The sequence below is a fragment of the Cibotium barometz genome, chromosome 34 (genome assembly GCF_041138505.1).
Source record: "Cibotium barometz isolate CiBa-2024 chromosome 34, ASM4113850v1, whole genome shotgun sequence".
NCBI classification, from domain to species: Eukaryota; Viridiplantae; Streptophyta; class Polypodiopsida; order Cyatheales; family Cibotiaceae; genus Cibotium; species Cibotium barometz.
Window position 1 is genome coordinate 44654072 of NC_141079.1, and position 16736 is coordinate 44670807.

At 48.0% G+C, this 16736-nt stretch overlaps 1 protein-coding gene across 1 annotated transcript in view; it reads right to left on the reverse strand.

Moving 5' to 3' along the window:
- Positions 1 to 1818: 1818 nt before the first annotated feature.
- Positions 1819 to 16736, reverse strand: part of LOC147619076 (uncharacterized) — a 16390-nt gene continuing 1472 nt past the window's right edge. The window contains exons 2-3 of the mRNA XM_086774281.1: positions 2515 to 2741; positions 1819 to 2397 (exon numbers count right to left, since the gene is read on the reverse strand). Of these exons, the coding sequence (XP_086630407.1) occupies positions 2146 to 2397; positions 2515 to 2658 (396 nt within the window). The 5' untranslated portion in view covers positions 2659 to 2741 and the 3' untranslated portion in view covers positions 1819 to 2145. The remainder of the gene's footprint in view (positions 2398 to 2514; positions 2742 to 16736) is intronic.

Consider the following 16736-nt stretch of genomic DNA (forward strand, 5'->3'; position numbering starts at 1 on the left):
AAAGAATGTACGTGTGTGTGTGTGTGTGTGTGTGTGTGTGTGTGTGTATAGGCTTGGCACTTCCAAGACTAGGTCCAGACAAATCGCTGGAGAAAAATAGTATTTTGTTTCTTTGTTTATTTTTTCAAGGTTTTCAAATACGTTGATGTACAACAGGAGAAAAAGAAACCTTCAGGTTTGTCATAGAAGGTTAGGAATGCATATGGGTTTGACATGCATACATACTACAACATAAACAAAGTTTGATGATAGACAGAGTTTGGTGTGCTGAAAAGGGAAAAACAATTGTGTTTATATAACATGATGTGATGAAAATGGAAAAATAATCATATTCATACATTTTGTCTTTTAAGAGTGAGCTAGCCCCATGTCCTATGTGCATGTGCATGTGTCATAGACACTAACACATGTGAACAACGGTTTAGACCATTCAATAATTGACATGCCCGAAGTTTGATCTAAGTGGATTAGACCCGTCGCCGTAAGCGGGTCTGGGCCACTCGTGGGTTTAAAAACCTACCCATGATGGGTAAGATGTTAGCATTTTTGTCTTCCGAGAGATTTGTCCCATCCAAGGGTGCATCTCCATCTCCCTACCTAGAAAATTGAAATCGATGCAAAGGTGCATGTCGATCTCCACAACACAGGTCTTGAAAATTACATGACGATCTGGTTGGAAACATGGATTCTCCCGAAGGTCACCCATCCTAGTTATATGCCTGCACAAGCGCGCTTAACTGAGGTGTTCCACAAATTGGTCCAGCCATACAAACCCCAAAACCTTAAGGCGTTAGGTGACCTCCAGTAATCCAATTTGTAGAAACCTCAACTTGCCAAGATTCAAACCCAGTCTCACCACGTGAGCTGGTTCTCTCTAAAAGTGTGAATTGCATCTCCAAAACCCTCCCTCAAGCCACACTTTGGTTAAGGTCTTAGCTTCCAACATCACAACATGGGCTCTGATACCAATTGTTGGAATTAGGGTTAGGGTTGCAACAATGCACACACACAAGATAGAGAAGCTTGAGAGCACAAAAACTCACTAGATTAGAATGAACAACTGTGTGCTAGATACAAAAGATAAGTACACACCCATAATGAGTAGATAAGAGGGTGTACATGCGCATGGGGGAAAAAACCTCCTAGTGAGGGAAAAAGTATGCCCGCGGTCCTAAGGGTGTTCACACACATCACTACCGTATAATGCTACAAATCCTGGTATCAGAGTAATCCCACCATATAATGCTCTGCTGATACTAGTGTTGGAGATGTAATCCACACTTCTAGAGATAACCAGCTCATGTAGTGAGACTGGGTTTGAATCTCGAAAAGTTGAAGTTTCTACAAATTGGATTACCAGAGGTCATACACCTTAAGGTTTTGGGGTTTGGATGGCTAGAGTGACTTTTGGAACATCTCAATTCAACGCGCTTGTGCAGGAACACAATTGGGATGGGTGACCTCCCGGGAAGTGGGAGGATCCATGTTTCCAACATGGTATCAAAGCTAGCTTCCTTGACACTTCATCTAGTAGTCTGCCTCCCTCCTCACACGACCTTGTTTTTCTGTGTCCGATTGAGATACTCTTTTAGAAGGAGGAGGAATATACTGTAGTGTGCTGTATACAAAGTATACTTAATTTTTGGGGTCCGCAGTGTGATTCGGGTGCGTTTCGGAAATGTTTTGGACATCGCAAGGTTTCTGCATACGTTTTGGAGAGGTATCATTTTGGATTGCGTATAGAGATAGGCCAAAGGATGGATTTGACAAGGGTAAGTATCTATGGTATGCAATGCGCATAGGACCCAGAGAAAAAGCGACATAAAAAACTCCATTGTTTAGTATACTAAGAAATGCACGGGAGCACGCATTAGACATGCCCTGTTACTGGCTAACACATTGATGTACCAATTTGCATACATATTCATGCGAGGAATAAGCGTAGCATCTCAGAAATGCACCAAGTAAGCTAAAGCACATTCTAACAGTACAAAATATTCCCTCCTTCCGCATGAAACCCTAACCATGGGAGGGCCTATACTAAGAGACACTCAAAAGCAACAGTACGTTGCTCTTTTCTTCAACTAGGTTCTTACGGGACATATTTTAGTAGATGTAACTATCGTGAGAACTACATCTTACAGCTCACTCATCTGGATAAACCATCTTTTTAGTGACTCCACCATCCACCACAAACTCTTGCCCAGTTATGAAGCCGGCACGCTCGCCATCACATAGGAACAAGCACATCTCTGCAACATCCTTCGGCACTCCTACTCTTCCAGCCGGATGCCAACTATGATCTTCAGGCCGCAAAACATGTTCTCCCCTTGGATCAGTATTTATCCAACCAGGAAGGACTGCATTCACACGCACACGCCCAGCCAATGTGATTGCCTGCAACACACCACAACTCAATTTTGTTTACATAACCTTTTCATTTGAGATAGGATGAGAAGTCTCTGATGTAGCTGTTTTGACAAGATAAATGCAATTACAAGAACTTGTCGATACCTGTGAATGGCTTAGACCGCAAAGGCCAGCCTTGGATGCACTGTAGGCTGCAGTATTGGGTTCACTTTGTAATGCACGGGTACTCGAGATATGAATGATACTTGATTCACCAGGAACCAAATATGGAAGGATGTGCTCGGACATGAAATATGCACCATTAAGGTTTATTGCTATAGTTTCTGCAAATGCTTTGTATCTATCTTCCTCTCTTCCAAAAGGAGTTCTAGCTGAAACAACAAATTATTTGGATATGATTCACTCACTTTGCTTCAAGAAGTTCAGTCACGAAATAAATACTGCGTTAAACTTGTACATTTTAGAAGGTTGATGTTGAAACTTGAAAAGTGTAGCAAGTTGCAACAGGGTGGGCTACACACAAAGGCTGCATGGATCATAACTGAGCTAGCATTATTGAGAAGATTAGATCTACACCTAGGGTGGGCCTCGTTAACGACCACTTAAGGCAACAGTTGTAGATGGATGGACTCCAGGCATAGCCCTCTAAGATCAAGCAGAGATCTGCGTGTGGAAAGAAGCAAGCTGAACACCACCAGAGTCAGCATGATCTCCTCGCAGTGGAGGCCCCGACATGCCATGGCAGATCAAAGCAGCAGTGCAGAGAGGGCAGAGTCCCTTCTTCTCTAAGCTCATATTGTTCAAGCTATGGCGAGGACTGGTGGGAAGACCAAGGGCCTTTCCACCCTATAGTTCCCTCGGCACACAGGTGGGGCTTATCTTCCATGATGGAGTGGGGTGCTGCTGTTTGCCCTAGCAAGCATGGGTGCCACCCATCCACCTGCTTGCCTCTTCTTCTGCACTCTCCCCACCCCACCCCCCCACCGCCCAAACCCCCATGCACATACTCGCACCCACCACCTACTCAACCCCCTAACCGGCCCCTAATCCCCCCCAAGCCCTCTATCCAGCTTGCCACCCCAGGCTACCATCTACAGCATCACCTCACCTCTGCTTCCCCACCTCCATCTCTCAACAAACCGTGCTCTTCACCAACAACCACAACCTCCATTCTCTACCAGTTGGCATCCTTGCAAACGGATGGGCATCCTGGTCCTTGAGCCTGGTCACAGCTGTGTGCTGTAACACAACGTGTTGTAGATCAATAGCCCGCACAGCCCCTTCAAAGAAAGCATCAGCCTGCATCTAGGAGGCTTGGTTGCTCCAGAAACCAAGGTTGCACCTTTTGCACAAAACCCTAGCACACGAGCTAGGTTCTCATAAGCATAGCAACAAGATACATAGGCAAGTGCCAGCCCTGCCAAAGGTCACCTAGAAGAAGATCTTCTGTCACCTGCACGCTGCCCACTGGCAGCCACATTTTAGGCAAGATCCAAGGCAAGTGTGGACCGATTGGGGCAGTTTTTGATAGCCCTATAGACTCCCAGTGGTGCCCAAGACATGCACTAATGGTTGGGACATTTATTGGGCACAATATGAATATGTTTGGTAACCTTTTTCATGATGCTTTATGACCTGAAAATGGATGGTCAACTCAAATACAACTTGCCATAAAATCCCTATATAAAGGGAGGTAAAGGGTCATTCATAAGCATTCAGAGACAGAGGTTGAACAGCCGAGACAAATAGCTTAAGAGCCAAGACCAAGGGCAGCAACAGCCAAGGCATCTGGATCACTCGAGAAGTTGTGAATTCAGCAACACCTTCTGTATGCGTCAGTAGGTAGGCATACAAGAGTAGGATCTAAGTTCAGATCCAAAAACCATTGTCTTTTGGAATATACAGTAGATTAGGGTTACATCTCGTTCTTCCCTGTGTTTGCAAGATTAGTCGGGATTAGCATTATCATCATTAGTTTAGTGCTAATCCAAGACTAAGCCTTCCGCTATTAGCATTCATGTAACAATATACAATAGACTAGGTCTCTCTCCTTCTCTATTGTGTCTTGGAAGGTAGATAAGCGCGATTTCTCATGTGCTTAGTGTTAATCACGATTCAACTTCCGCACACATGTAATATCCTTGCAGCCATCAAAGAGGTTGGGATAATCCGGTTATTCTTTCCATAGAATTCAAGAACAATGTGGACCGAGTGCAAGCTTTAGAACCTGCTAAGAGTAGGTTCAACCTACAATCACAAACCTATAGAGCTGTAGAGGAGGCATAGGTACCCAACATGTCGTCAGCAATGGCTTTGCAAGCTATTTTCTTGCAAATCTGATTCAACCAGGCTCTTTCATCACGGGCTCTAGCAGTTCAGCACCAGTTCTTGGATGACATCACCATTGCCACCACTTCACCTCCTCAGGGTATTTTCATGCCTACATTTATGTATTTTCATTCATGTGTATCAAGTTTTGCTGGTCGCGTGGGGGCATCCTTGGATGGTTAGATTGCATTCCAACACGACCTCCACATCATGTCTACAGAAGAGAGTACTCATCAGCCGCCGGAAGACGTCTCCCCCGAAGGAGACCATGTTCTTCCGCCTACAGCAGACACCATAGCTCTTCTTAGAGCTCAGAACCAGCTGCTCATGGAGCGTCTCCAACTCTTGGAGGCAGCAGCAGCACGTCCTTCTACACCTCCAGCAGCACCCGACTACATCTCCCTCTTCTTTCAGATGGAACAACAAAGGAGAGAGGATGAGGCCCGAAGGAAAAGAGAAAAAGCAGAAAGACGGGACTATGAGGAAGCCCAACACAAGATCGACGAAGACCGGCGTCAGGCTGAACTCGTCGCTCGGAAACACCAACGTGAGCTTGATCGAGAACGTATGTTACTCGAGCACCAATGGGAAAAGGAGGCCATACACTTGAGGTATCAGCAGCTCTCCTCAGTCTCCCAAGTCATAGGTGTCACCAGCCAGCAGTCCACAGCAGCATCAACCACCATCATTCGCAGTCAACCAAACTTTAGTAAGTATGATGGTAAGTGTGATCATTCATCAGTTAATCAATTTATTCATCAGTTTTATGCTCATTTTCCATTAGCTAGGATCACAGACCCACAAGACAAAGTCCACTTAGCAGCTCCCCATCTCACTGGTGAGGCAGTCACTTGGTGGCAGCATTGGTCTAGTATTCATACAGACCAGGCCACAGGTGTCACAGCCTTTGACTGGGACATCTTTGTCCATGACCTGAAGACCAGATTTCTCCCGCCCCAGTACATGACCGGTCTGAAAGACGAGTTCTGTGGACTCAGACAGAACGGATCCCCAGTGCTTCAATTTTCCAGTAAGGTTATTACTTTAGCACAGCAGTTAGGGTTATCTGAGCAGGCTAAGATGGAGCAATTCATTCGTGGATTGGACTCTAACATTCGGTTCACAGTTCGTAACTTTGAACCAAGTACATATGACCGGGCTCTGACTCTCGCTCAGAACGAAGAAATGAAGCTGAACGGAGGCAGGCCCAAGCAGTCATCTCCATCCAGTACCAAACCCCAGCAGAGCAGCAATCAACTGCTCAGACAAGGAAAGGTAACGTGTCTTCTAAAAATTCTAAGAAGGACGGCAGTAATAGCTCTAGTAGTTCACGGAGTAAGAAAGATAAAGAACCTAAGAAAACACCTGATGAAAAGGCTAAAGCAGGCATTACTGGAGGTTATCTTCCTCTAGAGGAGCAAGGGAAGTACCAGTCAGAAAATAGATGTTTTTTCTGTCATAATATAGGGCATGGTAAGAAGGATTGCCACAAATGGCAAGCGGCACAAGCCGCCTAAGCTCCTTCTGCCACAGTTGCCACAGCCTCCCCAGCTCCTCCAGCCCCGCCGACTACCTCAAATGCAGTTCAACTTTTACCTTCTATGCATCCTATGCCATTCGTGGTATTTGATGCTAAGCAGGAGAGTGAGAGCGATGCTGCTCAGAAGAGCCTCATCCGAGCGTATGGCTCTGCCCAGGGCAACTGTCTGCCCAGGGCCGACAGTTTGTAGTCCTTTCCGATATGGGTAGTTCTAAAGACGCCATGTCTCCCTAGTTGGCTAATAAATTGAACTGCACATTAGTCCCATATCATCTCGATGTGAACGAGTTCACACCTGGTCTTCGCACCCACATTTCCCAGAAGGCACAACAATTTGCCTTTGAAGTTCAGAAGGCCTCATTTCAACGAGATTTCATCGTCTCACCTCTGTTGCGGTGTGACATGATCTTAGGAATTCAGTGGTTCCGTCAGTATGAGCCTATTCCCGATTGGGGACAGGACACTTTTACTATTTGTAAAGGTTTTCCTGAGCCTGTCATAATTCGTGGGGATAGAAGCATTCTTGGCATCCCATTGATTTCACATCTCCAGGCTGGACGAGCTATCCGCAAGGGAGCAGAAGGAGCACTTATAGGCATATGCCCCCTTCCCCCCCCCCCCCCCCCCCCCCCCCCCGAGAAAAGATCCTTTCATTAGTTATATAAAAACGCCCGTAGGGCTACAAAATATCCTCTCCTGCTCACAAGAAAAACTGAGCAATGAACAAAGCAAGGCAGCCCGGGAGACTCTCCCTAGGTGCTGAAAAGTACAAGCATCAGTACAAAGAACTGAGGGGCTAAATCATACAATAGGTGTTGGGGTAAAGGCACTATGCCCACCCTTATAGTGTGTACAAGCCCATAAGTTATAGTACATAGTACACTTAGTACTTTTAATGTACTAAGTGCACCATGTGTACTAGTGCAATATACATGTGTGATAGGGGAGTCACACACTCATCTTGGTGAGTTGACTTATCTCCACAACTCTCTCTCTCTCCCTTGCTTCTCTGTGTATGTCTCCCACATGAATCTCTAACCCTAATTCTCTCTCCCATTCAACTGGTATCAGAGCCAGCATGCAGCTCTCTGCATGTGCAGTTTACTTCCAACATGTGCAGCTCTCTGCATGTGCAGTATCAAAGCCATAGCCAGCCGCACTTATTGAAGGCGTTCCTATTCATCTCTGCGGTGATACACACACACAGGTTTTCGGGTTTTCTCTGCTCGAATAGGGTTTCCTGCATTGATGGCTTTTACGGGCAGCCAGTCTTTGCATTTGGGAATCCAGCAACAGCAGCTGCCCTCTTGATCTCCCATTGGTGCGGTGAGCGTGGAGGCGGCCTGCGCGAAGTGGTGAAGTGTGTCCCCGCTCGAGCGACTGGTGGCGTTGGGCGTTCAACTGGCTACTAGGAAGGCAGCGAAGGCACACAACGCGTGTAGCGCAAGCCACTGAAGGAGGCGACGAAGGCTGCAACGCCTACGTGGTGGTGGTCCGCGTAAGCAGGCGAAGGCGACACGCCTACGTGGTGGTGGTCAGGCGCAGCCACAAGGCGTCAACAGGCGGGCGGCGCTCAGCTCCACGTCAGGCGACACGCCTACGTGGTGGTGGTCACGCTCAGCCACAAGGCGTCAACAGGCGGGCGGCGCTCAGCTCCACGTCACCTGCTGAGGAGAGCTACGCAGCCCAGCCATCCGTACAGCTGCAGGCGCATAAGCATCAACACAAGCAACTCCCGATTCAGCAACATCAGCAAGAAGCCCCCCCCCCCCCCCCCCCTTCTGCAACAGCATCAACACAAAGAAATTCAGCCTGCAGATCAGAGAAATTCAAAAAATTAAGAGGTATTTGCCTTCAATTTTGGGAATTTCTTATCAATTCAATCAATTGAGCAGGTACAGGTGCCCAATTGCTCAATTTTGAGCAAAATTGGCAAAATTGGGTGACATTGGTCACAATCAGGATCAATTTGCAGGAAATTGGATTTCGAAATTTGGGGCTTTTGATGTAATTGTGCAATTAAGCATTCATACATGCTGTATGATGTGAGAAATCGCACATTCGGGCAAAATTGCGGCAAATTGCAGTGCAAATCAAGGGGCTTTTGTGCCGATTGAATTGATTTGCATGCAGGCAATCGCGTTTGATGCTTTGGGCAATGTGTTGATGCCTGACAAGCACTCAATGTGCCTGTAAATCAAGGGGCTTTCATGTATTGGATGTATATGTGGCCAGGGGGAAGCACTGTGAAGACTCTCGATGCCTCCATGTGCATCAATGTACCATGTATGATCAGAAATTGATCTTAAATCAAGGGGCTTTTCAAGATTTTATGCTTGTTAAGCTTGGCAAAGCAGCAGGCAAGACTTTTATGCCTTGAATCCTCAGAAATCAGCTTGCAGTCAAGGGGCTTTTGCCCAATTTCTGTTCGGGACTGTTGTATGCAGTGTTCGGGACTGTAAAAGTCTGATTTTCACTCATTTGGACAGCTAGGAGAGCATTTATTGCTATTGTACCTGCTGGTACAGATTTGGTACAGCTTTGTACAAGTTTTGACATGGCTGTACACTGATTTGAGTGAGCAAAAGGTTCAATTTCAGCTGTTGTACTTGCCGGTACAGGTTTGGTACATCATTGGTGAGCACTTAGTACTGCTGTACAGTACTTTGGAAGGGGAACAGAGCACATTTAAGGTGCTGTCCTAAATCTGCAGCAACCAGATTTTGGTGATTTCATCACATACAGTGGGAGTAGAGTTGCATTTGTGCTTCTGCAGTGGGAGATAAAGCTTGGGAGAACAACTGTGAGCACTTTGTGTGCTTTTGGTGCAGTGTTTGCACATTTTGCAAGGAGTCAGGCATTGACAGGTTGCATATTGCTATGGCAACCACAGGTGAGAGCTCTTCATTGCTTCACATCAAGAAGCTTGAAGGCTCACATAACTATGATATTTGGCAAACCCAATGCTATAATGTGTTGCTCCAGAAGAAGCAGCACAAGCCTATCAAAGAAAGGGGTGTAAAGCCCGCTTCTCTTACTCTGCTGAAGAGTGGGAAGATATGGATGAGCTAGCAAGATCCACTATCATGTTGTCTGTGTCAAACACTTTACTTTTCAGCATTCGTGAAGAGAAGACAGCTTGGGGAATGTGGCAGAGATTGCAGGACTTGTATGCCCAGCAAAGTGCCTCAAGCAAAGTGTATTGGTTGAAGAAACTCATAGGTCTTCAGATGAAGGAAGGGGCGTCTATGACAGCCCATCTAAATGAGTTTAATGGTATTGTCAGCCAAGTTATAAATCAAAAGTTGGCAATGGACGATGAGTTCAAAGCCACTTTTCTGTTATGCACTTTGCCAGAGAGTTGGGACACATTCAGGACAGCCACTAGCAATTCGAATGCTATGATGTCATATGCAGATGTTGAGGGTGCTCTTCTTCAAGAAGAGATGAACAGGAAAAACAACTCTGTTGGAAAGTCCAATGCAATGAATGCACGTGGGAGATCCCAGCAAAGGGGTGAAAGCCAAGAACAGGGAAGGAGCAAGTCCCGTTCCAAAAAGGACTTGGAATGCCATTATTGTGGCAAGAAGGGACACATTAAAAAGCAATGCTACAAATGGAAAAATGATCAAAAGGAAAAGGGAAAAGGGAAAAGGCAAAGACAAAGACAAAGATGAAGCCAAAGATGTAAAGCCAAAGGACAAAAGTGGAGTCAAGATTGAAGAAATCAATGTGTCACATGCAGGTGAGTGAGGATGAGGTCCTATTCACGTCTTCACTTGATGCCCATTCACTTCTTACAGGAGATAGTCATGGTATGCACTCATGGATCATTGATTCAGGTGCCTCCTTTCATGTCACAGGTTACAGAGACTTGTTTGTCAGGTATACTGCTGGCAATGAAGGAGTAGTTTATTTGGGTGACAACCATGCATGCAAGATTCTTGGCAGAGGTGATGTGAGGCTTGTGTTTTCAGATGGCTCACAGCTTATGCTCCATGACGTCAGACATGTGCCTGAGATCAAGAAGAACCTGCTTTCTACTGGACAGCTTGATGATGCTGATTATGTTACCACATTTGGTCGTGGAAAGTGGAAGATTAGTAAGGGCTCACTGGTTGTTGCCAGAGGCTCTAAGGTGCACACTCTTTACTTTATGCATGCAGGTGTTTGTCACCATGCTAATGTAAATGCAACCGAGCTGCCGGAAATCTCTATGTGGCATAGTCGGTTGGGACACATGAGTGTCAAAGGAATGGAGCAATTGTCTCGTTTGGGTTACTTGCCTTCTCTAAAGTTTTCAAGTTTTCAGTTTTGTGAGCATTGTATATATGGTTGGCAACTACAATGCCCCCACAAGAAAGCTCTTGGACAAAAAGATGCTCAATTAGAGCTTGTGCATACAGATGTATGTGAGATGCCTCAGCTTTCTTTGGGAGGGGCAAAATATTTTGTGTCTTTTATAGATGATGCCACACGCAAGGTGTGGGTTTATCCTCTTCGTTTGAAGAGTGATACATTCTCAGTGTTTCAGAAGTTTGTTGCTCTTGTTGAGAATCAAACTGGCAAAACACTGAAGGCTTTGCGTTCCGACAATGGTGGAGAGTATATGTCCAAACAGTTTAAAGACTTTTGTGATGCTAAAGGCATCAAGAGGGAGCTCTCTACTCCTTATGATCCTCCACAAAACGGGACAGCAGAGAGGATGAACAGGACCATTCAGGAGAAGGTCCGTTCTATGTTGTCACATGCTGCGTTACCTCATGGTTTTTGGGCTGAAGCTGTTATGACAGCCGTTCACCTTATAAACAGGTCACCTAACACGAGGCTTGGTGGGAAAGTGCCAGAAGAAGTATGGACAGGGAAGCCTCCATCATACAAGCACTTGAGAGTGTTTGGTTGCGTTGCGTACGTGCACATACGCAAGGAAATGCGCACCAAACTTGATCCTAAGTCTCACAAATGCATATTCCTAGGATATGGTGACAGAGGTGAAATGGGGTATAGACTTTGGGATCCCGTGAATAGAAAGATTATACGCAGCAATGATGTCATTTTTGATGAAACATGCATGTATAAGGAGCCTGCAAGGCAACAGGAGCCTAGCAGAGTCATCTTTGATGATGATGGACATCATGGACAACAACCAAGGGCTGTAAATCAGCCATTACAGCAGCAAAACCAGCCCTTAAATGGTGCTGAAAATGGTCCAAATGGACAGCCAGAGATGGCAGAAGATATCCCTATGGATATACCACAGTTAGAGGAGATACCGGGCATGATATTTCAACCTTATGGCATGGAACAGGAGCCACCAATGGGTGATATGCAGGCTGGACAGCAACCTGCAAATGATGGTCATTGGGTACGGAGGTCCACTAGACCCTCCAGAGCCCCTGACAGGTTTGTTCCAGGGGTTGACTACTTGATGCTCACTGACTGTGGGGAGCCCTCATGTTATAAGGAGGCTTTACAGAGGGCAGACAAGGCTCTTTGGGAGCGTGCCATGAAGTCTGAGATGGATTCTTTGCACAAAAATGGAACATGGAAGTTGGTGCATTTGCCTGCAGGCAAGAAGGTTTTGCCATGCAAGTGGGTTTACAGGCTCAAAGTTACACCAAGTGCAAAGCCAAGATACAAAGCCAGGTTAGTGGCTAAGGGCTTCAAGCAGGAATATGGTGTGGACTTTGATGAGATCTTCTCTCCAGTGGTCAAAATGACCACACTTAGAGCTGTATTAGCTTTGGTTGCTCATGATGATCTGGACTTGATTCAGATGGATGTGAAGACTGCTTTTCTTCACGGTGATCTCCATGAGGAGATATATATGCAGCAGCCAGAGGGTTATGCAGTAAGTGGAAAGGAGAAGCTTGTATGCAAGCTGAAAAAGAGTCTTTATGGGCTCAAACAGGCACCAAGGGAATGGTATCATAAATTTGATACATTCATGAAATCCCAGAAATTCAAGAGAAGTGACATAGATCACTGCTTATACACCAAGAAAGCTTTGGATGGCAGTCTATTGATCCTCATCTTGTATGTTGATGATATGTTGATTGCCGGGAAATCTCGTAAAGAGATGGATGCCTTGAAGAAGAGGCTGCATCAAACCTTTGATATGAAGGATTTGGGTGATGCAAATCACATTTTGGGTATGCGGATACTTCGGGACAGAAATCAGCGTGTTGTATTTGTCTCAGAAGGAATACATTGGCAAAGTGTGCATTTGCTTTGGCAAACAGGATGCATTAGTGCATGGTTACACGGATTCGGATTATGCCGGTCATCCAGATAACCGGAAGTCTACTACCGGTTATGTGTTTACATTCACAGGAGGTGCTATGTCATGGATATCCAGGATGCAAAAGTGCACTGCCTTATCTACTACAGAGACCGAGTATATTGCAGCCACAGAGGCTTGCAAGGAGGCATTATGGCTATCTCGGTTAGTGGTTGATTTGGGTTATACACGGGATATTCCATTGTTGCATTGTGACAGTCAGAGTGCCATCCAAAGAACCCTGTCTTTCATGCAAAGACGAAGCATGTGGATGTGAAGTATCACTTCATCAGAGTTTTCCTTCATTTAAGGGCACTTTGCCTTTAAGTGGGAGGTTGTTGGGGTAAAGGCACTATGCCCACCCTTATAGTGTGTACAAGCCCATAAGTTATAGTACATAGTACACTTAGTACTTTTAATGTACTAAGTGCACCATGTGTACTAGTGCAATATACATGTGTGATAGGGGAGTCACACACTCATCTTGGTGAGTTGACTTATCTCCACAACTCTCTCTCTCTCTCCCTTGCTTCTCTGTGTATGTCTCCCACATGAATCTCTAACCCTAATTCTCTCTCCCATTCAATAGGAGGGGGGGAAAGCCAAACAGGTGGCCTGTAATGCCAACGGGGGGACCCCGCGTGTAGGGTATAGAAGGGGCCGCTGCGCCAGGTGGTGTGAAAGGCTTGGCGCCGCAAGATCGCCTCATCCGAGTCGCCCCGGATGCGGTCATACTGTCCTCGTAGGGTGTGGATCAACTCCTGCCAAATCCCCCGTACAGTCTCTGCTGGTGGCTCCAGTCTCCCCTCAAAGGCCCTGAAACACCGGGCCCTCCAGGTGAACCAGATGGTGAGGCTGCTGAGGAGCTCCCATCGTAGATCCCTCTCCTGTGTCCAGCTGGCGGACGAGAAATAGGGTGAAGGAACAAGGCGGCGAGGCTGGCCCCTAATGAATCTGATGGCCAGACTGTCCTGCTCCGTCTCATAGCCCATAGCAGGCCCTGACGAAGTCGACCAAGTAGCGACACCCCACGTAAACATACCCTCTGGAGAGAGGGGGGCCAGAATACGCAGCATCCGCAGCCAAATCTGCTGCGCCTGAGGGCAATCCCATAGGCAATGTCTCTGTGTCTCCATAGGGTGGCCGCATCGGACGCAGGCCGCCGGAAGACCGCTGTAGACAAGCCAGGTGCCAACTGCTGAGCCCCTGTGGGCGACCAGCCCCACTGGAAAGTCGAGATCCTGCGGGCCTGTCGACTAGCCCAGAGCCGGGCCCAAAAATCCTCCAGGAACTCTTGTGAGAATCCCTGTAGCTGCCAGTGCCCCGCTGCAGCTGGAGAGACCATCCTCCTCGCCGTCAAAATATGCCGCCCCAGCCAAACAGTATACTGGAAAAAGGTGATCTCTGTGGCCTCAAGGGATGCATAAGGATCATGCCACTCGTACTCCCCAGGGTCCCACTATAGCCGGGCCAAGGGGCGCGCTGCATATGCCCATATGCGCCAATCCGGGAGCACATCTGCAGGGTCTGGGTCAATATGCCACTTCCGAGAAGTGGCGGCCACTACCCGTATCCTCTGAAAGGTGCACTCTACAACCAAAGGCGACTCCACCTCCACTCTCTGAAGTCTGCCCTCATCCTGAATCTCATAGTAGAGGCAGGCATCTGCCATCCTCAGTGCAAGCTCTGACAGCAATCAAGATCTCCAACTGTGTAAAGGCTCCCATCCACCATGGGGCCGCTAGTTCGAGAGGCGTGAACCACTCCTCTGTGAGTGCCTCCTGAATGTCATCCCTCATAATCAACCCCCCTCTAAAGTGACTCAGCCTCTCTACCTGGATCTCCTCTGGGAGACTACAAAAGGCCTGCCAGTCTCCAAAGCTACGTGCTGGGCCTGCCGCCAAAGGTCCCAAGGCTAGACGAGGCCGAGAACCCAGCATATGACCCTGCTCTGTGCGAACCGCTGGGCTCCAGATGAGCGGCTGTCTAGCGCGCTTCTCAACACAAGGAGGAGGTCTCTGAGAGAGCCCCGGTCTCAGCAGCTCCCAAGCTCTCAGGATGCTCAAAGCAAATCTGTCCTCCCATCCTCTACTGAGGCCTGTCCTCCTCATCTCTATGAAGATCCATCGAATCTGTGGTGCCCAAGTGCCCCCTGCTGAGGGAGCCCGAGCCTGCAGCCGTTGCAAAAGAAGCTCTTTCCAAGGCTCAGCGCCTGGAAGCAGCCCCCGAACAATAAGCTTCCCCAATAAGGCTCTACTCTGATGGACTGGATCTATAATGCCCAAGCCTCCATGGGCCAACGGACTGCCCAAGCAACCTTTGCCCGAGCTGACTGACCGTCCCGCCCAAACCAAAGAAAGTTCCTGCTCAGCCTCTATACCTGGCTGATGCAAGAGCTCGAGAAGATCCAGCAAGACGTAATGTACCACATGGTCGCTAAAAGCACCTGATTTGCCACCACCACCCTCCCAGCCAAGGATAGCCGAGCTCTACTCCAATACAACAGCTTCTTCCGAATGCTCAGAAGAAGCGGGGCAATCTGCTGCTCAGGTGACAAATCTAGTTCAATCTGGCATCCCAAATATCGCACTGCTGTGCCAGGAGGAATCCATCTAAAACCGGGGTCTGGGCTCCATGCCGGAGTGGGAGCGCTACTGATCCAAAAGGCCACTGTCTTGCGCCAATTGATCAATGCTCCCGAAGCTGCACTAAAAACCTGGAGCGACAACTTTGCCCGAAGAAGATTGGCCTCCTGGCCATGCAAAAATAAGCCCGTGTCGTCAGCAAACTCAGCATCGAGCAGGTCCTCCCCTCGGACTGGGAGCTGGAGTCCTCTCAAACCAACCTCCTCTGCCGTCAAATACATGCTCATAGCCTCAGCAAAGAAGAGAAATAGAAACGGGGCGAGAGGACACCCCTGTCGGACTGATCTGGTCAGCTCAAAACTCCGCCCCCGTCCTCCTACAATCAACACCTGACTGCGAGCTGTGGAATATAGAGCCGCCACCCCTCTAATCCAACCTGGCTCAAAGCCCAGGCGAAACATAGTGCCCTCTAAGAAACCCCAATCGACTCTATCGTATGCCTTCTCAAAATCGAGAAGCACCACGACCAAGTCCTCACCAAGAAATCTAGCTCGGGCCGTCGCCTCCCAGAAGGTGAAAATGTTGTCAAGGATACTACGCTCCTTGACGAATCCTGTCTGGGTAGCATGAATCAACTCCCCCAGGAAGGGCTGGATCCTCAAACTCAAGGCCTTTGCTAAGACCTTGTAGACAGTATTGAGGATCGTAATAGGTCTCCAATGCCGAATATCATCTGATACTCCCTCCCCCTTGGGGATAAGAAAGATCAAGCCCTCTGAAAAGCTCTGTGGCATCATCCCAGTGCCCCTGCGGAGGCCTGGCCCCAAAAGGTCCCAATAGCACATAAAAAAGGCAGGCGTCAATCCGTCCTCCCCTAGGCAACTATGGCGCGGCAGGACCCTCAAGGCCTCAGCAAGCTCAACCTCTGAAAGAGGCTCACCCAAAACTATACGCATACGATCTGTGACCCTCCTCTGCACATGGGCCCACACAGTCTGTCTGCAAGCATCCCGAGCCTCAGTGGCTGGCTCCGCTGAAAGCAGGTCTCTATAGAACCCAGTGGCAATGGCTCTGATCTCCCCGGGCTCAGTAGCTACCGATCCGTCCGGCCTCCCAAGCTGGGGGACTCCTGCTCGAGCATGGCGGGGTCCAGTGATCTCAAAAACTCCCCAATCACTCTATCACCAAGCTGCATCCACTGAGAGGCCTGGCGACGATAGTAAAACTCATGTCTCTGCTCCTCTGCCTCTCTAACCTCCTGGCATGCCTGGCTCAGCTTGGACGCCACCCACTCACATGTAGGCTGCTGCTCCTGAAGGCGCTGAAGCGAAGCAAGGCTACGTCTTAGCCAATGCTCCCGCTCGCGAGTCTCTCTCAGCCGTGTCAAAGCTGCAGCGTGCAGAAAAGAGCTAAGCTCGATGAGTCCCTGGGCACACTGACCTGCTGCATCCTGGTCAGAGCACTGACTATCATGCCAGATCCTTTCAATGTCCTCACCGAGACTAGGATCTGTAAGTACCCTCTCTGGGATCCTCAACTGCAGGCTGGGCTCCCGTGTCCTCTCCTCAAGTGTCAAAATAACTGGCGCATGGTCTGAAAATGAGGTGCCAGCGAGAATGCCAACGGAGCCCCC